General features: G+C 41.4%; 2 protein-coding genes across 9 annotated transcripts in view; one reads left to right on the top strand and one right to left on the bottom strand.

The window, feature by feature from the left end:
- The window catches only part of LOC148424086 (1-phosphatidylinositol 3-phosphate 5-kinase-like), a 32,196-nt gene extending 17,780 nt beyond the window's left edge, over window positions 1-14,416 (top strand). For 3 of the 6 annotated variants that reach the window (XM_088415205.1, XM_088415203.1, XM_088415204.1), the window contains 24 exons: window positions 112-238; window positions 327-1,159; window positions 2,319-2,732; window positions 2,810-2,910; window positions 2,987-3,058; window positions 4,110-4,281; window positions 4,347-4,525; window positions 4,606-4,719; window positions 5,946-6,054; window positions 6,123-6,277; window positions 6,346-6,442; window positions 6,537-6,594; window positions 6,655-6,789; window positions 6,865-6,985; window positions 7,727-7,822; window positions 7,904-7,984; window positions 9,746-9,831; window positions 9,902-9,961; window positions 10,054-10,230; window positions 11,804-11,907; window positions 11,966-12,094; window positions 12,847-13,108; window positions 13,189-13,263; window positions 14,028-14,416. In XM_088415205.1, the coding sequence (XP_088271331.1) occupies window positions 112-238; window positions 327-1,159; window positions 2,319-2,732; window positions 2,810-2,910; window positions 2,987-3,058; window positions 4,110-4,281; window positions 4,347-4,525; window positions 4,606-4,719; window positions 5,946-6,054; window positions 6,123-6,277; window positions 6,346-6,442; window positions 6,537-6,594; window positions 6,655-6,789; window positions 6,865-6,985; window positions 7,727-7,822; window positions 7,904-7,984; window positions 9,746-9,831; window positions 9,902-9,961; window positions 10,054-10,230; window positions 11,804-11,907; window positions 11,966-12,094; window positions 12,847-13,108; window positions 13,189-13,263; window positions 14,028-14,143 (3,873 nt within the window). In that variant the 3' untranslated portion in view covers window positions 14,144-14,416. Of the gene's footprint in view, window positions 1-111; window positions 239-326; window positions 1,160-2,318; window positions 2,733-2,809; window positions 2,911-2,986; window positions 3,059-4,109; window positions 4,282-4,346; window positions 4,526-4,605; window positions 4,720-5,945; window positions 6,055-6,122; window positions 6,278-6,345; window positions 6,443-6,536; window positions 6,790-6,864; window positions 6,986-7,726; window positions 7,823-7,903; window positions 7,985-9,745; window positions 9,832-9,901; window positions 9,962-10,053; window positions 10,231-11,803; window positions 11,908-11,965; window positions 12,095-12,846; window positions 13,109-13,188; window positions 13,264-14,027 lie in introns of all 6 variants that reach the window. The other 3 variants (XM_088415201.1, XM_088415200.1, XM_088415202.1) reach the window with 1 other exon arrangement.
- Window positions 14,417-14,653: 237 nt separating this feature from the next.
- The window catches only part of LOC148424085 (serine/threonine-protein phosphatase 6 regulatory ankyrin repeat subunit C-like), a 41,449-nt gene continuing 30,654 nt past the window's right edge, over window positions 14,654-25,448 (bottom strand). For 2 of the 3 annotated variants that reach the window (XM_088414956.1, XM_088414957.1), the window contains exons 23-28: window positions 24,026-24,109; window positions 23,674-23,819; window positions 23,496-23,578; window positions 20,900-20,982; window positions 20,728-20,819; window positions 14,654-19,373 (exon numbers count right to left, since the gene is read on the bottom strand). In XM_088414956.1, coding sequence (XP_088271082.1) covers window positions 19,117-19,373; window positions 20,728-20,819; window positions 20,900-20,982; window positions 23,496-23,578; window positions 23,674-23,819; window positions 24,026-24,109 — 745 coding nt within the window. In that variant the 3' untranslated portion in view covers window positions 14,654-19,116. The remainder of the gene's footprint in view (window positions 19,374-20,727; window positions 20,820-20,899; window positions 20,983-23,495; window positions 23,579-23,673; window positions 23,820-24,025; window positions 24,110-25,448) is intronic. The other variant, XM_088414959.1, reaches the window with a different exon arrangement.

Here is a 25,448-nt window from a genome sequence, read left to right as displayed (position 1 = left end):
TATTTTGATTATTGTTCTTGATTTATTTAGCAGGTTCCAAAAATGTTGCCGACATGTCAAGGTAAAATGTATACACAGCAAACCACAATCATGTGTACTTTTTCAATGTAGCAAGTGTTGGACCGAGTGAGTCGAATGACCCAAGGTGACCTTGTGATGTCCATGGATCAGCTCCTTACCAAGCCTAGACTGGGCACCTGCCACAAATTCTTCATGCAGCCCTTCACCCTGTCCAACGGTGAGTGTTTTCGCTCCTTTCCTCAAAGCACATAAATGTCCCTAGTTAAGCCAGCATGAGACATTGGTCCGTGTGTGCTTGATCATAGATGACGTCAAGACGCTGATGTTCTTCGAAGGCTGCGCTGCCCACCTAGGTTGCTCTATCAAGCTGCGTGGTGCCTCCGAGTACGAGTTGGCCCGCGTGAAGGAGATCATCATGATGATGGTGTATGTGGCCTATCACTCTCAGCTGGAGATCTCCTTTCTCATGGATGAGTTTGCCATGCCACCCAGCTTGGCCCAGAGCGCCTCCTTCCCTTGCCTGCTGGATAGCGTGTCCCCCAAGGGTGAAGTGAATGCCGAACAGACTGACGACGAGAGCCATGAAACAGCTCTGAGAACCTCTGATGATGATACATTTGGGCTTTCAGAGGATGATACATTGCCCCCTGGAATGGAACTCATCCAGGGCCACCCAAGGTCATCTGCTTCTTCAGTCCAAAGTGAGGAAGCTGTAGTCAAAGAGACTCTGACCTCCTCCCCGTTCTCCATCACTTCTGCTGCTCCTCTGTCATTGTCCCCACCATTTCTTCTGGAGGAAGATCAGCAGCTAACAACGAACACATTCGGCAGGACCTCTGACGACGACACACCAGAGGAAGGAAACCAGGTTAAGGAAGAGGTGCAGCGCATAGACGATAAGGGATCAGAAGTATCGACACCCAGGTTGTTCCGAGACCCCCTGCAGGACGACACGGGCTTGTTTGTGGCAGAGCAGGTGACATCGACTGATGACCGCTTGAAATCCATCTCTGCTGCATTCAAGCAGGAGCTTAAGGACATTATCTTGTGCATCTCACCCTTCATTACATTTCGAGAACCGTTTCTCCTCACGGCTGCTGGCATGCACTGCCCCAGCAGGGATTACTTCCCTGAAAAGGTACCCAAATTCTCCATGCATCACATCATATTTCATAAAAACACAACTTTTTTGATATATTTACCACCAGAAATGTCTATTGCAGTGGTGATGATCATTTATGTATCACCACTAAAACTAGAGATTGCATTTTATCAAAAAATTGGCATCTGATGGCTGAAAGGCAAAATTAAAAAGTCATTGAAGCATGTGGAATAATGTGCAATGACTTTGAATGACATGGAATGAACCTGAAATAGCTAAATACTATGTTCAAGTTATATGGTATTAATCTGTCAATATATGTGGAAAGTTTTTTCTTTTTGGGAGGTTTAGGGCGGAATTTTAGCAAGATGGCATCAATGATCTGAACCTGGTAAAGTTGGAGTAGTTTGAATCGGTCAAGAAATGTTGAGGGAGTAGTGAATGATGAAAACAGTTGTTCATGACCTTTTTTCACCCAACATACCACCTGTGAAATATTTGCAAAGCATTTTTGGATGGGAAAAAAAAACTTAAAAAAGCTGTCCCATCCATGTCTGATTAATTCAACTTTGGAACTAGATTTGTGGTGGTATCTCTGGACATATTTTATCCAGCAACTCTGAAGCTATTGAGGGTCACATTATCTGTTTTATTTCTGGCATAGATTTGCAAATGTGTCGCACGGCTTCATGTTCCAATTAATTTGTTCTCAATTTGAAAAGAAAAATATGCTATTCCTGTCAGGGCATTGAAAACCAGTAAATTAGCTAATACCTGCAGAAACCTCCACTGAAGTGTCTTCACGTAATCTCGCGATACTCATATCCCCATTTGAGAACTGCATAAATAGTACATGTTAGGGGTTTGGGGGTTAAAAAAATTGTAATTTTGGGGGGAATTTGCAAAATTTGTGTGTGTTAAACCATTCCAAATGTCATCCGCATGATTTGAATCCTATGAATTTCACATTTGAACAACTTCAATGTAAATGGTGTAATGTTACACTTGCCATTGAAATGTATGGTAAGTAACTAGTGAGGGAAGTCAGGCCTCATTGGGAATGGATGGAGAAATTTTCTGTGAAAAGTGTATAATTTTGGAAAAAATTTACATTTTACAGTAAGAAAAATGGAAACGCGCCTGCCGTGAATTTTTGGAAATGTCATCCTCACATGTGCATTCCACAATATTTTAGGTGTACCTGTCCCCACTCCTAAACAAGGACTTCAAAGAATTGGATGGACGCCGAAAGCGGCAGCTACTTAAAGACTCTGTATCTTCTTCGCTGGTTGCCACTCAGACCAATGGCATGGCTCCTTTGAAGCCCATCGACATTCTGCCGTGCCACAGCTTCACAAGCACCCGTATCATTGAGCAGCTGAGCAGCAGCCAGGACCTCGCCATTATGCTGGCAGAGTACAGAGCAAAGGGAGGGCGAATTCGGCAGAGGGAAGCCATTGACCCCTTCAATGTTACCAGCTCCGTCGCTCTGGTGAACGGCCATAGCAGGACAGAGGAGACATCGTCGCCACCCATTAAGGGGCCGGTGAAGGCTGATAGTGAAGATGAAAAACCAAGCAGGCAGAGCGACATGAGCTTGGCCCCTAAGGTGATGATCAATGTTTTTGGAGTTTCTCAGATTTTGTGTTATCTTGCTTATTACATTTTTAACGGCTTCATCCTCAGATGGACTGCTTAACACCTGTCAATCATCAGCGACTGTGCGTGCTCTTCAGCAGCTCCTCAGCTCAGTCCAGCAATGCTCCAAACCCATGCGTCAGCCCCTGGTAAAATATTTTGACTGGATCCTGACCATGACAACTTGTGTTTTATGAGTTAAGTAGTCATCAAATTTGTCAACAGGATTGTTACCATGGAGTTCTACGGAAAGAATGACCTCTCACTTGGTGTGTTCCTGGAGAGATACTGTTTCAGGTAAAACAATTGTAATTTTTTAAATCGTGTATAAAAAATTAAAACATCAAATAAAAAACTATGCAAATGTTACTATTTTTCCTATAAGCCTCTGTGCAACTTTTTCAAGTAAAACTACATTAACCGGCATCTGTTCAATTTTTTTTAACACTTGAACACTGTTCCATTTTGCATGAGGCCCTTCGTCCGCGCCGCATAATTTTTACCATGGGACGCATCATTTCGCAATGTTTTTTTTAGAGAAGTTGTGAAACACTTGGCTCACACAAGGCAATTTCAACCAGCAGTGGGACCTTGCTCTCGATGTGACGTAAACTCTTTGGCTGTCTGAGCCAATTCACGTTCAAGAAGGCAAACCAATCGAAATTTCTCCCCCGCCCAAACAAAGTCGGCGGTCTGACATAAAATGACAGAATCCACATTGTGCTATTAATTCATACACATAAAAAAAGTTAACACTAACATTTGATGAGCCACACACACACACACACATATATATATATATATATATATATATATATATATATATATATATATATATATATATATATATATATATGCCCCCCCCCCCCCCCCCGTGTTAACTGCGGCCAAGGGATGGAAACAGGAAGGGATAAGTGCAGTTACTGTACAAAGTTTAATAATTAAAGATTTAAGTATGTATGTGTCATGCAGTAATCTTTGTCTCATTTATGTAGAGTATAAATACTTTTTTCTCATTTAAAAATTTCTGGTACAAATGCACACATTCACAAAAACTACGGGGGGGGGTCCTACTTTGTGGCTTTTTCTTCTTGTGGGGGGATTTTGGGTCCCCATTAACCATGAGAAACGAGGGATTTCTTACATTGTGTTACAGCGCTACTTTGCGCTTCACTTTTGGCAGCTTAGATATTTAGCTTTTTTTTTTCACTCATCACGCTCTGATGCACTGTTAGACAATGTGTAAAATTTAGGCCATTTTTAATTTTTAAAAAATGAATAAAAAAGAGCTGTCGAGAAAGGTAACACCTCCTTATCCAACAACATTTGGGCTTTTGCTTCACTCCAGGTCATCTTACCAGTGTCCCAGCATATTCTGTGAGACCCCCATGGTGCATCATATCCGGCGTTTTGTGCACGGTAACGGCTGTGTGCAGATTGTGCTGAAGGAGCTGGACTCCCCGGTTCCCGGATACCAGCACACCATTCTTAACTACTCCTGGTGCCGCATCTGCAAACAGGTCGCTAAAAATAATGTTTTATGTCAACCCCGCTTTGCGTGTCCTAATTTTGCCCCCGTTTTTAGGTGACCCCGGTGGTGCCGCTGTCCAATGACTCGTGGTCAATGTCGTTTGCCAAATACCTGGAACTGCACTTCTACGGCCACCAGTACACCAGGCGGGCCAACGCAGAACCCTGCGGACACTCCATCCACAAAGACTACCACCAGTACTTCTCCTATAACCAAATGGTGGCCTCCTTTAGGTAGCCCTCAATTGATCCAAGTTTACGCCATGCATCAACGGCTTAACGCACTGAATTGTCCACTTTTATCTTCCTTTTAGCTACACCTCTGTGAGGCTGTTGGAGATTTGTCTTCCCCGTCCCAAAATTTTCATCAGGAATCTGGGGCCTTCCAAAGTCAGCCTACAGCAGGACCTGAAAGACTTCTCTCAAAAGTAAGGCATGTTTGCGGATGTCTTCCACTATGACAGGCTGACATCATTTTCAACTTCATTCTATGATGCCGCCAAAGCCGTCAGTTGTCGACACATCTCTCAAAATGAGGTCTATCAAACAAGTATCTGACTGTGCGTTTAATTACTGTATTAACATTGGTTACTGGTGAACCTATTTTTGCACTTGTACAAACTTAGGGATGTTTACTAAAAATAGCACAAATCATCTTCGGATTTGAACATTTGACTTCAATTCACACAGTTAACAAAGTTAAACACATTGCTAAACAATGCAAACTGCATTGTCAAATGAATCATTTCTGATCTTATCTAATACTTAAAGATCTTTTTAATGCTTGAAATTTCATCTTAACAGTAAATAGCATCCAATACTGTAGCCCTCCATGGAAGCCATCTGATTATCTTTGTGTCAAATCAAAATAAACCATTTTGCTCTTACTTTGTAAAACAATAATCAACATTTTTGGCTATCTTCTGACATGTTTTGGACCAAACCATTTATGGAATAAGAATTCATTTATGACCATTTGAAGATATGGGATGTTTTCAGATATAGGCATGGAAATATAAAGCATTAGTTTTAAATCCAAAAAATCAAGTAAGTTTATTAGATGCAGCTCTACTTGAAACGTTCTGAAGAAAGAAAATATACAAATACCAAAATCTTGGTCACATTTTTACATTGAATATCTTTAACTATTAACTACAATATATTAAGGATATAAAAATACAGCTGACATATTTGAAAGCATTCAATCTCAAATTTTGCCTTGGAAGTTCCAACGGCATTACATTTGTGCGTCATTGGTCACACGGCACATATCAAACCAAAATTCACAGACGTCAAACACTTTTTCTGGTTGAGTGAACTCCCATTACGCGATTTGGGAAAAATAGGAAGAGATCATTAACATTACAATGGTACCAGTTTCTTCTTATGACCATTCATATTTCAGTCGATAAGAGGACTTGAAATGTCCCCAAGAAGACTGGAACACCTTTGATAATCAAAACCAAAATTATTATGGTTCTGAGTTTTTCCGCTGGGGTTTATCTGTTGTTTTGTTTTTTTTACTATGGTTCAGATATTTTTTTTGGGTGGGGCTTATTGTTATGTACGAAATGCAAATGTTTTCACAAAATCCCAAATTACTCTCAAAAAAAAAAAATGCAGATTATTGAGTCTCTTGTGTTTCTGATCTCAGAGTAACGCAGGTCTACTTGGCCATTGATGACCGCCTCACCTCCCTGAAGACTGAGACTTTCAGTAAGACGCGAGAGGAGAAGATGGAGGACCTATTTGCCCAGAAAGATGTAGCGCCTTCCTTCCCGCACGTATATTTCCTCTTCCTGCTGCTTTTTAATTTTGACATTGGACGCAGATGGAGGAGGGCGAGCTGCGCAGCTGGATCGACAAGCTCCAAGTGCGACTTCAGGCCTGCGGTTTGGATTCTCCGCAGCAGCTCCAGACAGTGCTGGAGTCTCTGGTGGTGAAGAAGCAAAGCCTCTGCGAGATGCTGCAGTCTTGGAACAGCAGGTCCTGGTCACGGCCGTCACTGAGTTTGACCGCATGTCACTGATTTCCTCCTCTCGTCGTCACCTCAGGCTGCAAGAGTTATTCCAGCATGAGAAAGGTCGCAAGCGTTTATCGGTCCCTCCAAGCCCAGGCCGCCACCGACAGACCACCGCTGATGACAGCAAGGTTGGTGTGGTGCGTTCAGGTACCGGCAAAATTCTCGCATGACTTGACCCTTGTTTTTTTTTTTGTTTGTTTGTTTGTTTTGTTTTCATGACAGAGCACCCTGGAATCCTCACCACGTAACCCCTCGCCGGTGGTGCAAAATGGCGACAAAGGTAAGCATTGGGAAATCCTGTTCTGTAAAGCAAAACTGATGAAGTTGTCTTTTTGGACAGAGGACCGTCACCTCAACACGCTACCTTCTGCATCCGCCTCCTCCACCGCGTTGCTGTCACCGGGGGAACCAGGAGCCGAGCCGAACACGCCGGGCCCCTCCTTCACGGAGCCGGACTCTGTCAGCATCACAGAAGGTATCGGCAGTAAAAACAACTGCGGATTTTCAGATCGCCTTGTGTTAATTATTGTGTATTGTCCGGGGGCATCAGATGTGTTTGACGGACACTTGCTGGGTTCCACTGACAGTCAGGTGAAGGAGAAGTCCACCATGAAGGCTATTCTGGCAAATTTTCTGCCAGGAAACAGCTACAACTCTATTCCCTTCCCTTTGTGAGTATTGCGGTCACCACTTTGAATCACAAAACAAGTTATTTAATTTGGAACATTTCTACATTTTTATGTTGGGTATGCTGTTTACTCGAATTCTCTTTTGGCCTTTTTTGCCATTTTTTGATGAACATTTTGGGGGGCAGAAAATTTGGTGCATCCTTACTGCTGATGAACGTGTATGTGTTTTGTTATATAGTTGAAGATTTTAATGTTGATGTAATATGCACCAACTCAGCCACTTTGTAATGCAACCACATTTTTTGATTGCAATTTCCTACATTCGTGTGTTTGAATGCATGAAAAGTCAAGGTAAGATTATTGTGGCTTGCATCTGAGGTGCTGAATAGAATGAATATGATATTATAGACAAATTGTTCTGGTAATAAAATAAGCGTTTATTTGAGCTTTTATTTTTATAATATTTGTATTCCATTGTATGAACATAGAAAATAAAAGCTTATGTTTTAAAGTACAGTATATTTGCATTTAGTTGTCCTGAGCCCAATTCCGATACTTTTTATTTTACGGTCATAATTGACACTTTTATTGCTACAGTTTACTTTTTAAATCCCAGAATAGATCTGGCATTTCTTGTAAATGTCACACACAATTTAACCAGAACTTTAATACTAATAATAAACCAAACAATAAAATGGCAAATTGAAGTGCTCAGTGTATTTGATGTGTCGGTTGTATAAAAAAAAAAAAAATAGTGGTTTGACATCACAACTTGTCTCGCAGTGACCCAGACAAGCATTACCTGATGTACGAACATGAACGGGTGCCCATTGCTGTGTGTGAGAAGGAGCCCAGCTCCATTATTGCCTTTGCGCTCAGGTGACCGCTCTTACCTATACCTACATCTTTTTTTTTTTTTTAACTTGTATTTAAAAAAATGGGTGTTGTTTTTATCCACAGCTGCAAGGAGTATAAAACCGCACTGGATGATTTGTCAAAGGTGTCCAACACAGGAGCGGACGAGGCATCACAGGCCAACAGGTTTGTCCTGTCTGCTGTTATTATGTGAAAAGCCATAAATAGTGATCCAGTTAGGCTAGGTTCACACTACTGCCTGAAATGACCCAATTTCGATTTTTTTTTTTTTTTTGCCCCTATCCGACCTTTAATATTTGATGGCAGTGTGAAAGACACTTAACAATTATTTTTTGACCCAGGCCACTTGGGTATGCGGTACTAAATCCGATATGTATCCGGCCAGGTTGCGTTCGTCCAACTCGCACCTAATAAACAAGCGACAAATGTCACAATGCACTCAAAAATGCGGAAGCATATTTGAAAAACCAAAACAATAGCGAACGAGGTGATGACAACACAATGAAGGGAGAGCGAGGTGTACTGTATTTTGTCTCCCTCGCTCTTGGGACATAGCTTCCGCTTGAAAAAAACACCATGATAAAAAAACCTCACCATTGCACTCCTTCATTCACTCCTTAAATTTAACAGATTGAATATTCTGTCCCCACTATGACAGCCATTTTTGTAAACACAGTACGCGAGCCACTGTCTTTTACGTCACAATGTCTTCAATACGCATGCGGGACACTTTTGGGCCATTGAGCGTTCAAACAGGTTGCGTTTATATAGGAATGTGAACGACCTCACAAAGAATTGGATTTCACACAAAAAAAATACAGTGGGGCCCCGTGTTACAAACTTAATCTGTTCAGCGGCTACGCTCGTAACTCGAATTGCTCGTATGACGGGCAATCCAAACCTATGTTAATTAGTGAATGCATGCAACGCGTGCTAAAACCTTAGGTAAAAACATCACGACTTTATACACATTAAAAATTAATAACATAATACACTGTACAGTTAAATTAAATAACATAAATATACAAAGGAAAAATGACATTTACCTTTGGGGCGACATAACTTGAGCTGGTGGAGGCGGAGGGGAGCAGAGACCAACCCGCAGAATTTTTTTTTTTCTTTACCGAGAACTTTTCTTAAACAAGAACATATCACCGGTGATTTCCTTCTCTTTAATCCATAATAGAAGAAGCCTCTCCATTTTGTTGTTGACCGAGGTCCGTCCCAGGGGAAGGAAAGTCTTGCCCTTAGAAGATTGCAGATCGGTTACGGCCATACTCACTAGCAAGGTTAACTATGCGTGCGCCTCCTTCGTATTTTTTTATTATCTCCTGCATCGTTTCTATTGTCATCATCCTCTTACTTCTTCCTTTACCGCCACTTGCAATTTTAGAAGCCATGTCTAACAGATAAAGTTTGCAAAGTCTTCACAACACACCGACCAGCTCGTGCCATCAGGCTAGATGAGGGCGTTAGGCCAGTAGCATAACGGCATTTCCGTGATTGACGTGACGCCGGCCAATAGCATATCCGCATCCCCGTGACTGTGACCTTAATCGACCATTAGCATATCGGCATCTTCGTGACTGAGACAGTGACTGAGACGGTGACTGTGACCTTAATCGACCAATAGCATATCGGCATTTCCGTGACATGCGAGAAAAGTTGTTTTTGTTGACGCAGCAAAGCGAAAAAAATAGTGCGGACACACTGACCGGCATGTTAGATGGTTCGTAAGATGAAAGGTTTGTTCGTAAGAGGGGGACAAAAAAACGCCGCGGTCCACGTCGTAAGTTGAAAAATACGTAAAACGGGGTTCGTAAACCGGGGGCCCACTGCAAAGGAATTGAGCATTAAGCCCTGCAATGTGAACCTAGCCTCAGAGAAGGAAGTGTACGTCAACTTCCTAACTTAAGTGTGTATTAGCGGCGAGAGCAGGGCCAAGGGCAGCCCGGCCAGGCTCGGCGAGTCATCAGTGCAGAGCCGCGGCAGTACAGAAGCCGATCCGCCCAGTGAGTGTTGATAACTGCGCGTGCGTTCCTGCTCAGCCACTTGCTGATGTTGTCTTTGCACCACCTGCAGAGGACGCTGATGTGGCAGATAAACAAAAGAAGCAGTCACAGAATCCGCACATCGAGCTGCGTAAGTTTGCTCTTTTTTTTTTAACCTCTTTTTATTCCAACTTGTTGCGATGTAGCGATTTAAACCTGATGTCATTCCCACTCCATCTTAAGAATTCTCAGACGCCAACGCCAAGTTCTACTGTCGCATCTACTATGCCGACGAGTTCCACAGGATGCGCGAAGAGATCCTGGAGAGTGCTGAGGAGGATTTTGTCCGCTCGTTGTCCCACTGCGTCAACTGGCATGCACGTGGCGGAAAATCCGGAGCTGTTTTCTATGCCACTGAAGGTTGGACCGCTAAATCTGTCCATTTTGGGGGGGGGGGGGGTGGGGGGGGGCGATTTAACAATGCAGAAATGAGACTGTTTTTCAAATCGACAGCGCAAAAACAAGTACACTAAAGCTGTTTCCAACTACGGTATCCCCACCTCACAATTGATGACATGTTAACTGCGACAGTACATAAACAATTGAGAGTGTGGAAAGATTATTAAACCTGGTGCATGATTTGTGGCTGTTTGTGGACATCAGCCAGTTTTTCTTTTTGGAGTTAATAGTGGCTGTTTTTCTAGCGAGTCGGCTAGATTTCTTGATGGAAACTGGGATTTTGTCAAAGAGACAGACGACATAACGTCATCGGAAACGAGACTTTAGATTCGGTTCGTGTTTTTGTTTGAAAATAATCAGCGAATGTTTGGAAATGTTTAATTTTAATTTAACAAGTGTTTGCATAAAGGACTACAGAAATAGAACATTTAGTCACGAGAGGCTGAAATATTGATTACTGATTACACAAGGTCAAAAATCCATATTTAGTTTTTGATTAATCAACATAGAGCAAAATATTAAAATTTACATATATTAAACATACTCAAAAACCAAACCACTTGTAGAAAGAAACACAAGTTTGATGCAACAACAGTTTCAAATAAATCCAACTGTTATTTTAGCAAAGATGGGACAGCATTGCATAGCAAATTAAAGGTTGTATGAACATCAGGTCATCACAGCTTTTATATGGACAGTCTCTGCTTTTTCTTAGCTTAGTAACTTTGTGGCACAGGTTTGTATAAAACTATTAGCATTGAATGACATCAATTACTGTTTTCTTGCACTGATTTTTCCAGGTTCTCTGAACCTTTTGATTATGTTTTTTTACATGATGAAACAAACACTGTGCAACCCAGCAAGGCTCCTTTTATATCCAATCATGCCACCCACTTGCTCTCAATTTCTTTTTTCAACTGGAATATTTCTAACAGTTATATGAGGAACATTCCCAAACTTTCTCAGTCTTTTCTAACATGTAATTTTGCCATCAATTTCCAAATGATCTTATTTACAACAACAAAAAAAGTACCACTTAAAACATTCAATCTTTTGTGTTAGTGGATTCAATTGGATACCTTCTGAAAAAGAATGCAAATTGCAGTGCGCTGTTTATATTTACATTACAGTTAACACCTATTTCTTTGGATTTGAGTTTGGAGAAAAATGATGCAATCTTAAAATGCTTATATATCTTATAGCTTATATATCTTAAATATCTTCTCCAAAAGAATGCAAATCATTGTACAGTTTTTTTTTTTTTTACGATTTACATTGTACTCCTATTTCATTGGATGTGAGAAAGATGATGCAATCTTAAGTTTTTTTTGTAAGTAAAAAATTGCAGTGTTAATTTCCATGTAATTTGTAATGACTGGTTTTGGATTTGTTTAGGATGTTTATTTTAATTTCAGCAATATTAACAATCCCAACACAAGTGGTAGATTTTGAAATGAGCCCACTTAACGCTTCATTTATGAAACCTATATGAAACGTAGCAGAAAGTAAAACTAGAACATCATCTCTATTTCAGATGACCGCTTCATCCTAAAGCAGATGCCCAGACTTGAAGTCCAGTCATTCCTGGATTTTGCTCCCCACTACTTTACCTACATCACCGGAGCTGTTCAGCAAAAAGTCTGTATAACAAAATATCCATGAATGCTCCGGACTGATAAATACATTTGTGTCTCAGAGGCCAACTGCTCTGGCGAAAATCCTGGGTGTTTACCGCATCGGGTACAAGAACTCTCAGAACAACACTGAGAAGAAACTGGACCTGCTTGTGATGGAAAACCTTTTTTATGGACGCAAAATGGCTCAGGTGAGGAGCTGGGAAATGTAGTTTTAGTTTCTCGGTCAGCTTTACCATGTGGATGCTGTATGGCCTGGAATAACTTTTGAGTTTGAAGGTGGTTTCAAACCCCTGACCGCTACTGTAAAACAGAGTTCCACCACCGCCAGTCCAGTACCGATCCGTGGATCAACTGGTACCAGTTTGCATGGCCCGCACCTGAAATAACGATGTTTTGGGACTGATTTATTTTATCCTTTAACACAGTGGTCCCCAACCCCCGGTCCGGTCCGTGGATCAACTGGTACCGGGCCGCGTGGGCTGCACCACCTGTTTTTTGGCGCCACCTCTGGCCGCTGTTGATATTACATAAATAGTGAGAAGGTCCCCCCCAAAAGGTTGGGGACCACTGCTTTAACAGATTCACTTGTGATCTTTGTGTTTTGGCGCCACCCGTGGCCACTGGTGTTATAGCATTTTGTAGTGAGGAAGAATGTGGTTTCACTTGAGAGCAGCGTCCACCGGTTCACAAAATTAATCATTGTAAGCAACCTTGAATCTTTTATGTGGATGGTCCTTGAAGTAATTAGGTCAGCAGCAAATCCTCAAAAATGTTCATTCAAAAAATTGTGCTTTGAAAAATATAAATAAATAACATTGCTAGCAATAAAAGAAGCATTGGCTATCTCAAATAAATATCCCCTTAGTTGAGTTTTAAGGTACAGTAAATTAAAGACAGGTTCAAATATTCGCTTCAAATAAAATGTATTGTTCTGCAAAAGGTGTTTGACCTGAAGGGGTCGTTGCGAAACCGCAACGTGAAGACGGACTCGGGCAAGGAGAGCTGCGAGGTGGTGCTGCTGGACGAGAACCTGCTCAAGCTCATCTACGACAACCCGCTGTACATCCGCTCGCACTGCAAGTCGGTGCTGCGCGCCGCCATTCACAGCGACGCCTACTTCCTGTCCAGCCACCTCATCATCGACTACTCTCTGCTGGTGGGACGCGACGACGCCACCGATCAGCTGGTGGTCGGGATCATTGGTAAAGAAGAAGTCAAAACTGGCGCTTGAGCATTTTATTTTTTTTCCAAGGGGGCCCGGTCTCATCAAATGTTTTTACAGATTACATCAGGACTTTCACTTGGGATAAAAGGCTGGAGATGGTCGTCAAATCCACTGGAATTCTGGGAGGTCAAGGTTGGTTGCTTGGGTGGCTGGTTAGCTAAAAGATGGCTGGCTGGATAAGCTAGCTACATGGCAGGCCCGCCAACTAGCTAGTTGGATGGCTGGCTAGCTAGCTTGTTAGTTAGTTGCTTGGCTGGCTGGCTGCCTGGCTGTTTAGCTAATGGATGACTGGCTGGATAGCTAACTACATAGCTGGCTGGCTATCTCGTTGGATGGCTAGTTGACAGGCAGGCTAGCTAGCTAGTTGGTTACTTGGCTGGCTGGTTAGCTAAAAGATGGCAGGCCCGCCAACTAGCTAGTTGGATGGCTAGCTAGTAGCCAGTTGGATGGCTGGCTAGCTAGCTTGTTAGTTAGTTGGTTGGCTGGCTGCCTGGCTGGTTAGCTAATGGATGACTGGCTGGATAGCTAGCTACATGGCTGGCTGGCTGGCTGGCTAGCTTGTTGGATGGCTAGTTGGCAGGCAGGCTAGCTAGCTAGCTGGATGGATGGCTGGCTGACGAGCTAGCTCAGGGATGGCCAAGTTCGGTCCTCAAGAGCCACGATCCAGCCTGTTTTCATTGTGTCGCTTCAACTAACACACCCGATTCAAATGATTGGCTCATGAGCATGCTTTGCGGAATCACGATCACGATGCTGATTTGAGTCAGGTGTGTTGCTTGAAGAGATACATGTGTTTCTTACATAGTTTTGATCAAAGCTTTTGACTTACATTAGATGGCATTGCCAGACTTATTTTCACACACGAAAAAAAAACACGCTTTTTTGTTTGTCTACAGGAAAGATGCCCACAGTGGTGTCACCGGAACTTTACCGTGCCCGCTTCTGCGAGGCCATGGACAAGTATTTCCTCATGGTGCCCGACCACTGGACTGGATTGGGTGTCAACTGCTGAGCGGGGCACACCCCTGGCATGCTAGGAAACCAGGTCCAACATTTCATGCGGCACCTGGAACATTTTTTAACGTTTTATTCACCGACAGACAAGCATCTCACCATTCCATACAGCACGAGCGATATTCCGGCAAATTTTTTAAATGGAGATCCAGCTATTATTTTATTATGTGGACCCTTGATGCCGTTGTCATTATAGTTTGCTACTGTAATTTAAAGTTTGAATATGTACAGAGATTATATAACTATTAAAACATTAACATTGACCTTTAAATGGTTTTTGTGTGTATTTATTTATAATGAGTGCTTTGCAAACTGACAGGACCACTGCATGTAAATGTATCTACATTTAATTGTTGTGGTTTAAGTTAAATTATTTACTAATAATTTTATTTGTTCCTTTAATTAGGCCTTTTTTCTCAAATATGTACAGTTTATAATTGGCTCCCATTGCAATGCATTAAGGAAACCCCATTTAAAAGACTGCTACAAGAAACACTGAAGACAAGCAAAACTGCAAGACATTTATTTTTTCAGAGTGTACAGTTGACATATAAAAACACTGAAATGTGGTCGTACTGCATCAGGAACTGCTTTAAAACCTATTTGGAGTGACGATTGTCCTGACTCAGGCTTCTCTTTTCTATTAAATTGCATTCTTTACACTTTGGTTTGTAATGGTATGCGGCCAATTAGCATCAGACAGCCTGTGCTGGGTTGGCCCGAGAGTCATACAAAGCAACATTACATACGTTCAAAGAGCAGTGTCAGCAGTTCAATCTTTGACTCACCACAAACTTTACTACCAACAAATATTTGCATCAGAACGTACCCCAGAAGAAGGAAAAAAAAACTGATACTATTACTGTCTTGAGAGTATTTTTCTAATTTACATAAAAATGACAAATTTGGAGCTACTTCCACAGTCGTGAGATGACGGAACATCGATCAAATCTCTAAAGGAGGAACATTAGCGTTTTTTCCCCCTCAAGAGTACAGTGCATCCGCAAAGTATTCATAGCGCTTCACTTTTTCCCCAATTTGTTATCTTACAGCTCCATTCCCAAATTGTATGAATCTCTAACCTCAAAATTGTATGAATAAATTAAACAAGTTGGAACAAGTTGGTCACATTTTCCGAGCTTCAGCGTTGCTCTGTGGATAGCAGGACCTTCAGGAAGGACAACCATTTCTGCAGGGATCCAATCAGTTCTGCTGCCACACGAAAACCACTCAGCCCATCTGCAATTTGCCAAAGAACCTGGCGGACTATTGGAAACAAAATTCTCTCGTCTGATGAGCTAGAGATTGAAGTTCGTGTGTGTGAATGCCAGGTGTTATGTTTGGATGAAACCATGCATCCATCATCACAAGGATGATACCAATCAGTGAAGCAAGGTGGCAGAAGCAGCATGCTATGGGGATGTTTTTCAGCAGCAGGAAGTGGCAGGCTCGTCAGGACATTTGTAGAAGGAAAAATGAAGGCAGCAATATACAAAAATACACTGGATGAAAACCTCCTCCAGACATCAGACTGGGACAAATAAGTATTAACTTCAGAGAAAAATGGGCAAAATGCCTAGAGAAGTGTGCTAATCTTGTGACATCATATTCAAAAGAGGCTGTCAAAAGTGGATCAACAAACTATTAAGCAAATGCCGTGAAAATGTAACCATTGTGATTTCTTCGTTTTTTTTCAACAAATTATTACGGCGTCGCTGTAATACGACAAAATGTGGAAAAGGTGAAGCGCTGAGAACACTTGGACTGCAAAGCATTGGGGGAAAAAAGTAATCAGAAAAATCCCCCCCCCCCCCCCTACACACACACACACACACACACACACACACACACATATGATTCCATTGGTCTGAATGTGTTCATAAAGCTCCTTGGTGAAAGACCAACTACAGTGAAATGTGTTGGTTGTTATTACCTCTGATCTTGGAAGATTTAATTTAAAAAAAAAGCCGACGTCAAGGCACTGCACACATTTGATGGCACATTGCTGGTAGGGATACACACACAGGTTTCACATTGGAGTGCTGGCAGTTCGCGTACCATCATGGAAATACAAATCAAACGCATTTATAAATAAATAGAGGATGACGTCGATCCTGCACGATTAACGGGAATGTTTATAGATACAATATGTTGAAAGAGGCTAACCTCGACTACCCTGATTGACAAACGTGGACATGCAAGCAGTGCACAGGAGCAAGACGGTGTGCTTCCTTCCCGACGCAACTCCTCACTATTTGTGCTTCAAGTAACAAAGAATAAATAAAAGCAACGTACTCACTAAAATATTCTTGAAAACAACTTTCTTCCATGTGACTCGTCTTTCAAATGAGGACTTTGTCGCTGTTTTGACTTGTTCTACTACCAAAGTAAATTCTCGTGAAATTATTTCCATGAGAACTCGTAAAGTTAAGAACTTTTTTAACCAGTCTTTCTTACTATTAATAAAAAAATTAATGAAAAACAAATCCCAAGAAACATTGATTTCTTTTTACACCATTCTTGCAACAATGACGTTTATTCTCATATAAACATTACTTTTTAATTATACAACTTTTGTGACTTTTTAAATAACACTACCATTTATGGTAAAATTATAGATTCATTTTTCTAAACTGACTTTCGTAACGCAGTGGTACCTTTACTTATGAAATTAATTTGTTCCGGAAGTAATTTTTGTAACGTGAATCTAGAGGTAGAAGTGAGCCGCGTTTTACATGTAAATAGCCTAATCCGTTCTAAGCCCGCAAAAATGCTCCTATACCCTTTAAATTAATAATTTTATTAAATTATAAAAATGGATCAGAACAGTAACAAATACATATTAGAATTACATTAGTGCATAATAATCAAAATGCATTATGCAAAGAATTAAAAAATAAAAAAAAAAGCTCCTATACTCTTTAATCATATTACCAACATGAATGCAGTTTACTTGTTTGCCTTGAGGTGGTGCTGGTGTGTTGGACACCCTTTTAGGATGTTTATTTTTTACATTTTATTTTACATCCCCAGTGATCTAGGTATCATTTACAAGTCCACCGGAGGAATAATATATATTTTTGGATTATTTTGCGTGCGTAAGCTTACTTAAGTTTAGTTTGGTGTCATGCAAAGTGCTTCCTGTGTGATGTCATTGCTAAAGTGCTAACGACATCCTAACAACGCTAATGTCAGTTCACGACAGCCCAAAGTGGTATGTTACATGTATGCTTTTGTGTGAATATGTACAATGTTAGCCATAGCTAATGTCAAGGTTTCGAAAGAAGTCTCGACATGACCTCTTTTCATCTGTGAAGCCCTTTGAGACTTCAGTGATTCAGGGCTATACAAATAAAATTTGATTGATTAGTTCTATGGCGTGAATTGTTGGTGGGAAGTGTGGATGAAACAAGTAAAGACCACAGTAGAGATTGGTGCTAAAAACTATTGTCTTGTTTATGGGCAAACCACGATATTAATAAATTATAAAAATGCATCACAAACGTTAACACGGTAGACATCACAGGTTGTGATAAAGTATTACGTCACAGTCTTGTTGGAACGTGCGCTGGTGTCTGGTGTCTCATATGCCAAAAACGTCGCCTTTCGGATCTTGAATGTTCTCGTTACTAGACGATATTTTTCCACGAGGCATTTTGTAACCTGAATTTTTCGTAACAAGAGGCGTTTGTAAGTAGAGGTACCACTGTATTACAACTGTTTTTATTATAATATGCGATGTTTCTTAATGATTCCATTACTTCAATCTTATGATATTTTGACTTTCCTGTAATTTACGACCGACATGAAGTTGTAACTTTTATGTTAATACTACAACTTCTTATGTTCTTGTAAAATTGTGAGAAAAATCCTGTAAAACACAGGTGCCAAACTCAAGGCCTGGGGGGTCAGATACAGCCCACCACATGACTTTACATGGCCCACAAAATGCTGATTTAAAGGGACAGTGTTTAAGCTTTAGACCGTTTTTAATTAAAAAAGAATGAAATGATTGTAAGTTTCAAAAACTAGCAGATTAATGTGTTCTTAGTGACCAACAGTATGATTTAAAGATAACCATAGGTCTAGTTATCATTAAATTACATTAAATGGGGGGTGTCACTTCTCCGAAGGCGGCCATGTTTGTTATAGGTACGGACATTGGTAAATACAGCACCTTCCCTAATGAAAAACGGTCGATATCTTACACACTATCCCTTTAACTTCAAGTGTCTGGCTAAAATACCAAACTTGCAAGTTGTCTTAAACTTTTCAAATTTTGGGTGAAAAAAAAACAACCTTCCTTCTTCCCAACCTCTCTTTTGAACAGTTTTTACCAGTCTCCGATTTCAAAACTAGCTAATTGTGTGATGAACACAATGTATTCCGGCCCTCTGACTACAATGTGGCCCACAATAAAAATGAGCTTGACGCCCCTTACATCACAAGTTTGATTTGTGCTGTGTTAAATTGAATTTATCCTCCAATTGTTTTTTCAAACCTAAAATAACAAATTTCAAAGACTATCCAAAATTGTCACAAAGTTGCCACATTTTTAAAAATATTACAAAAGCTAAGAGTTTAGTTTCAGGTCATCATTGGACTATAAATCTCCTTTTGTAATCATGAATGGACCCAGTGCGTACACCCCATCTTTCCAGTGAATATTGAAGTATCAATTTTTGTGTAAAAGCTGCTTATTAAGCACATTGAACCAAAATATCAGTAAAAACGACTAAAAAGGACATTGCCCGTTCATTTCTCTGTTAAAAACGGCTTCTGTTCTTGCTTGTAAAGATCGAAAAGTCACAAAGTCGCCTGAGGCCGAGCGGCGAGGTCATTTTGGATTTGAGCACCCGTGTGTAGAAAAAGAAAAGAAAAAAAAACCTCCAAACAGTAACATGCAAATGATCCGCATGGACTTCTACTTGGACAGATGGCACGGAGAGGATTGGGGCACAGCAGAAAGGCTCAGAAAGTTTCGGAATCCTCAGAGTCGTTCTCTGTGGTCCCCTCGCTGGAAGGTCCCGAGGGGTTCCTGGCGCCGCGCGGGCCCCGGGCACCGGCCGCGTCTTTGTGCGCTTTGGGGGGCAGCAGCCTCAGCAGGGCGCCAGGGGAGGGGGCGCCGGAGCTGCAAGGGGAGCAGAAAGGCATCATGGTAGCCAGAATGAGCGCCAGGCAGTCGGCCACCTCGCGGCTGGGCGCGCAAGCCAGAGCGGGCGTCAAACCTGCGACACAGAGACAGGGGCGGTGGGGGGGGGGGGAGGGAGGGAGGGAGGGAGGGAGGGGAGGGGGCAAAATGGGACAGGAAGCAGAAATGGCAAAGCGGGAGACAAAAGAGGGACGGCGTGGCATTCCTGTTAGTTTTTCAGCGGCGCACAAACATACAAAGAGGGAGGGGCTGCACAGTTCAGACATGGACAAAAGTATTAGGACGCACTTCTTCATCTACTAGGGCCGCTTCGTTCCCGAGTGGTCATCTTAACAGGACGTTCTACTTTTGCGCTGGAGCGATTTTGCGCAAAGCACGCTCCATAAAGTCAAGCTTGAATGAGGTTGGTATGAAAGAACTAGGGTCCAACTGATATGGATTTTTCTAAGGCTGATGCCAGTGCCGATTTTTGGCAAGGCTAGAGGACGACATTTGCCGTCAGGCGCTATTCTACTTCTGTCTGCACTCGTACTGATTCTTTTGTCTGTTTTAGTACTTACACTTAAAGTTAACACCCTGTCTGTGGTTCTACAGTTACGCTGCAATTGAAACACAACACGGTTATATGAGTATATAAGCCTTTAACCCTCAATAATAATACACCATCATGTTTAATACAGCGGATGAGCGTGCGATCGACAATCATGTCCACTGGATGGCGTTATCATGCTTTACATGACTCTCAAATGGTGGATGTCGATTCTCATTTATAACTGCCTGCCCTACAACTAAATTTGTCTAAATTTGTCCTAATCTGTCACATACACTACAAGTGAAACAAAGAATGGCTGAGGTTGAATTTACTTAAAAAAAAAAACATAATTAATTAGGTAGATAAATAACTTCTATGTTGCATTTCCTGGCCGAGAAAAAAAAGGCAAATTTGGTCTGTATTCATTGGTTACTTGAAACACATCCTAGAATGCTCTTATCAGCAATAAACCTGAAACCATCACCAAGAAAGCGAGCAACTACAAATAAATCTGGTAAAGTCAGTCAAATAGCAGGGGTCAACTGCAAATATGCTGTATAAAATAAATAAATAAATCTTTGTTTTAGGTCCCCAGAATTCATTTTGTGGAGCAATGCCTTTAAATAATGACATTAGATGGCCATTAATCCTTTTTTTCTTCTCATTTCGCTTTGTTTTGAACGACAGGCTGCTTTGTTTTGAATGACAGATCCACATAACCTTTGTCCACTCGAGTGGGGGGGCAACGTATACGCGACAAGATCTCAAGCATTCCAAATAGCTGAGTAAAAACCACAACAACAACAAAAATTGCATAAAAGCTTAAGTGAACACTGACGGGAAACTAGCATGCACACAGAGGCCAATGCGTCTCGTCAAGGCACCGTTCTCGTCTTACCGTTCTCATCCACCGTCTGACTGTTGGCTCCTCGGGACAGCAGCTGCTGGACTGCCTGTTTGAGTCCGCTGCGAGCCGCCAGATGGAGAGGCCTGACCAGACGTGACGTCGTTCAAGACAGAAGATTATAGCATGAGCCGCAGTTTGTCCAGTTTGGTCGTAAAAAACTCACGTTTGTAGCGCAGCATTTGTGGCATTTATTTGCGCAGAGTCAGACAACTTTTGCAGAAGGAGCAGGACACAGTCTTCCTTTCCCTGGATAAAATCATCAAATACACAGTCATGAATTATCAATGGAATACTTTTTTTAATCCACTTTCAAAAGTATAAAGTTGATATTTTGTTCATAATTAATTTGACTACTATTATTTTTCCTGCACAGTTATGTAGTTATTTCGGTCCATTTTGACTCTTCTGATGATGGAGAAGCATGCCACACACTAACCATATACCACAGAAGTGTTAAAAACACATTTTGCCGTTTTGTTGATTTATTACATTTTTTTTTTTTTTAAAAAGGTGTTTTTGCACCTTGTCCCCAGATCAATTACATCAAAATTGGAGAATATATACCATATCAAAATTTCAAGCAAGGTATTATAAAAACTTTTAATTGTAAAAAATCATCCATCCTTTTTCTAGAGCTTATCCCCACTGGGGTCGCAGACTTGGCGGCGCCTATCTCAGCTGGCTTCTGGCAGTAGGCGGGGGACACCCTGAACTGTTTGCCAGCCAATTGCAGGGCACACAGAGACGAACTGCCATTCACGCACCCAATCACACCTAAGGACAATTTTGTGTGTCTAAAACACCTGCCATGCATGTTTGTGGAGTGTGGGAGGAAGCCGGAGTGCCCGGAGAGAACCCACGTGGGTTCAGTGAGAACATGCAAACTCCACACAGGAAGGCCGGAGCCAGGAGGATTGGAAGCGGGACCTTTGAACTGTGGACGTGCTATTCACTGCGCCACCAAGTTATAAATACATTTATGACTGAAATGCAGAGGTCAGAGTTTAAAATTTACATGGCGATTAAGTTGTTTTATTTATTTTTTTCTCCTTCAAAAATGAAAATTCACAGTTTTATGCGCTGTATAAAGCGCACCAGATTAAAAGGCACTGTCAGCTTTTGAGAAAGCTTGTTCACTGACCACATGGTTTTGTTTAAAAAGACCCTTTCACTGTCACATGATTGAGAACTACCGTATTTTCCGCACTATAAGGCGCACCGGATTACAAGGCGGACCCTTAATAATGACATATTTTAAAACTTTTTCCATATATAAGGCGCACCGGATTATAAGGCGGACCCTTAGTTAATGACATATTTTAAAACTTTTTCCATATATAAGGTGCACCGGATTATAAGGCGCACCCTCAATTAATGACATATTTTAAAACTTTTTCAATCACAATATAGTAATACTCAAAGTAATAACAGTAACTCAAATAATAACTCAAAACTCTCAATAGCATAATAACTCAATGTCAATATGACCAACCTTGTTCAACTGTAAACACACAAAAGAAACAGTATTGATGCATATATAAGGCGCACCCGATTATAAGGCGCACCATTAGCTTTTTAAAAAAATTCAGGCTTTTAGGTGCGCCTTATAGTGCGGAAAATATGGTGCTTGTGTAGCTCAGGGTTGCAAACATTTTTTGTCGTGGCCACGCTGTCATTAAGTTTCTGTCAGAGGGCCGGAATGACTGTTACTGTAAGTCAAATACATGTTCAAGTTTGTCACACACTTAGCTAATTTGTTTTGGGTTTTTTTCCCCCAAAAAATATTTTAAAGGGATAGTGTCTAAGATTTAGAACGGTTTTCATTAAGGAAAGTAGGAGGTGCAGGTGCTGCATTTATCATTGTCCGTAGCTATAACAAACATGGCCACCTCCGGAAAAGTGCCACCCCCCATGTAATATAATTTAACGATAACTAGATCTATGATTAGGTTTAAAACATACTAGTGGTCATTACGAACACATTTTTTTGCAAGTTTTTGAAATTTACAATCATTTAAGTTTTTCCTTTTTGATGAAAAATGGTCAAAATCTTACACACTGTCCCTTTAAAAGTTGAAGACAACTTGTAAGTTTGGTATTTTAGCCGCCAGAAGCATTTTGTGGGTCACATAAAATGACGTGGCGGGCCGGATCTGGCCCCCCGGCCAGAGTTTTGACACCTGTGGTGTCGATAGAATAGGATGACACGTTTTCATTTTATGGTCTCTGCCCTTCGTGTTGTTAATTTACTCCACTCTGCCGACTGATAAGCATGTTGAACAGAGAACTGTTTGTGTGTTTAAGGTTGCGTTTAGGTCTGGCTTTCATCTTGTAGTGGTGAACCAGAATCTCAACTCTTACTTGTCCCTTCACACTCTGAGAGAACACCAGACTTATTATCGATCTAAGTGCTACAGATTCCACAACAATTCATAGGTAGAAGGATGCTGAATTTTCTATCCTCTGGTTGGCCGAACTTGTTAAAGCTAACTAGCAAAGCACATCTGTACGATAAATGACAAAATGCTGATGGGTTCTCTGCTTACATTTAGCAAGATGGCGACATGAGAACAAAAGCACCAACAGACTGATGAGGGGATAAATCTCCTGTATTTAGGTGGGTTTTCTTATCAATATTGAAAAAATGTTCTAAAGCTGGTCAAACATGATTGTGATAGTATGTCACACTCACAACTCACACCTCACACTACTTAGACTTGTATAACGAAAATAAACACAACAGACCCCCATGAACTTACGTTTTTACACGCTAGATGCAGGGCGGTGTTGCCATCTTTGTCAGTGTAATGGAGGCAGCTGATGGCGCTGTTCAGCAGAACCTCTGGAAAGAACCATGCACAAGATCAAATTAATTTTTTATTCATATTGAGCTTTTTTTCAACACGTATAACACGGCAGAAAGTCAAACGTGTGTACCAAGGGCCCCGGCGCGGCCCTTCTCAGCCGCCATCATCAATGCTGTGCGACCCGATTGGTCCACAGCGTCAACTGGTGCATCGTGGGAAAGGAGCAGCTGGACGCAGTCCACGTGACCGGAGAAGGCCGCCGCATGGAGGGGGGTCCTGAGAGAAAGAACTTATTTAAATGCCACTAATCTGTTACAGGACCCAGAATATTTTTGTGAGTTTGAATCAAGGAAAAATAGAACTGTACTCAGCAAACCTTTGGCCTGGCGCAGAAACACAAACACACTCACACACACGCACACACACACACACACGCACACACACACACACACACACGCACACACACACACACACACACACACCTGTCCTTAGCATCCTTGCAGCCGGCGATGTCCGATCCCATCGCTTCCAGCAGCAACGATGCGCAGGCCTCGTGGTCGTTCATCCTGTTGAGTTATAATTTGCCTCAGATTAAACATTATGGGGATTACTCACTTTATTGGAACCCTTGCATATTCACAATCCAGCATACTGAAATTTATTAAGTTGCAGAGTTTTAGGGAGGAACATAACCGCCATTACTTATAGAAAAACTCTAATTGTGTGCTCAGGCCAAAGTAACCAAAATCATACACTGATGTCATCTGGTATTATTTGTTATTGCTTTTGTTATTTATGACAAAGCTTAGTCCCTGTTGCTCACAAAATCAGGGGATCTGTGTATTTAAAAAAAAAAAAAGGTTCACCCATCGACTCTAACAACCAAGTAAATTTTTAGCTATCAACTTTTCCTGTTTCTTTCTTCCTTTTCAATGGGGATAGTTTACATCTTCATTCACAGATGATAACCATTTAACAGCAAATGTGACATTACATGGCACCAGATACAGTGTGTGTGTGTGTGTGTGTGTAAGTTTCATGAGGGAGATGGGCACTCCTACAAGACACGTTATTGGCTCCCGGCGCAACCATCGACCGATGAGGGCAATGAGAAGTTGTAATTTACTCCCGCCCTGGAGTTGTATCTACTCCTGCCCACAATCACGCATCTTGTAGGCCTTCCTGTATCCCTCATGACACGCTGTTAGGTCGGCGTGAAGGAAGAGCAGGAAAGAGCAGCGCTGCACCGCAGCGTTATAAATGTCTTACCTGGAGTTCTTTTGAACTAAATTGGAATTTCAAATGTAAACGCTGATTGTTATCATGTTTGGTCAGCTACAGGCTTCACTCTAATTAGACTTCTGGGCGCCACTAATATAACCACGGCTCTTCATGAGACGACAGCCAAAGCGATGGGAACAGGAAGGAATAATAATACAGTTACTTTATGAGATTAAATAATTTAAGATTTAAATCTACTTGTACTCCAGCAGTTCGAATGTCTGAGGAGTGCCCATAGCAAGTGCATTTGTAGTTAACTCGTCTGTCTGGAATGCAGGAAATGTTCACAGCATATCTCTCCACAATATAGCTTTTTTTTTTTTTTTAATGAAAAAAAAAATCTGTGATGCACTGAGGCCGCAATAAGGGAGGCGCGAAGTAGTGAGGAATCACTGTATAGTCATTATTCTGAGTTTGAATCAGCTGAAAACAAAAAAGATTAAGGTTTGTTGCATAGTCAACAGTGTTATCTAGATATGTAACTTCAAAATCACTTGCCCCCCAACTTCCACCAAAAAACGTTGAGAAAAACAGACCGTTTATTTTGAACTAAAACAAGTAGCATATTTCTAAAAAATTGAAATGTGGACATTTTTTTAATAAAAATAGTGACTGTATATGTCA

This window comes from Hippichthys cyanospilos, chromosome 5 (assembly GCF_059441005.1).
Source record: "Hippichthys cyanospilos isolate Australia breed blue-spotted pipefish chromosome 5, RoL_Hcya_1.0, whole genome shotgun sequence".
Classification (NCBI taxonomy): Eukaryota; Metazoa; Chordata; class Actinopteri; order Syngnathiformes; family Syngnathidae; genus Hippichthys; species Hippichthys cyanospilos.
Note: the sequence above shows the minus strand (reverse complement) of the source record. Positions and strands in the feature narration are given on the sequence as shown.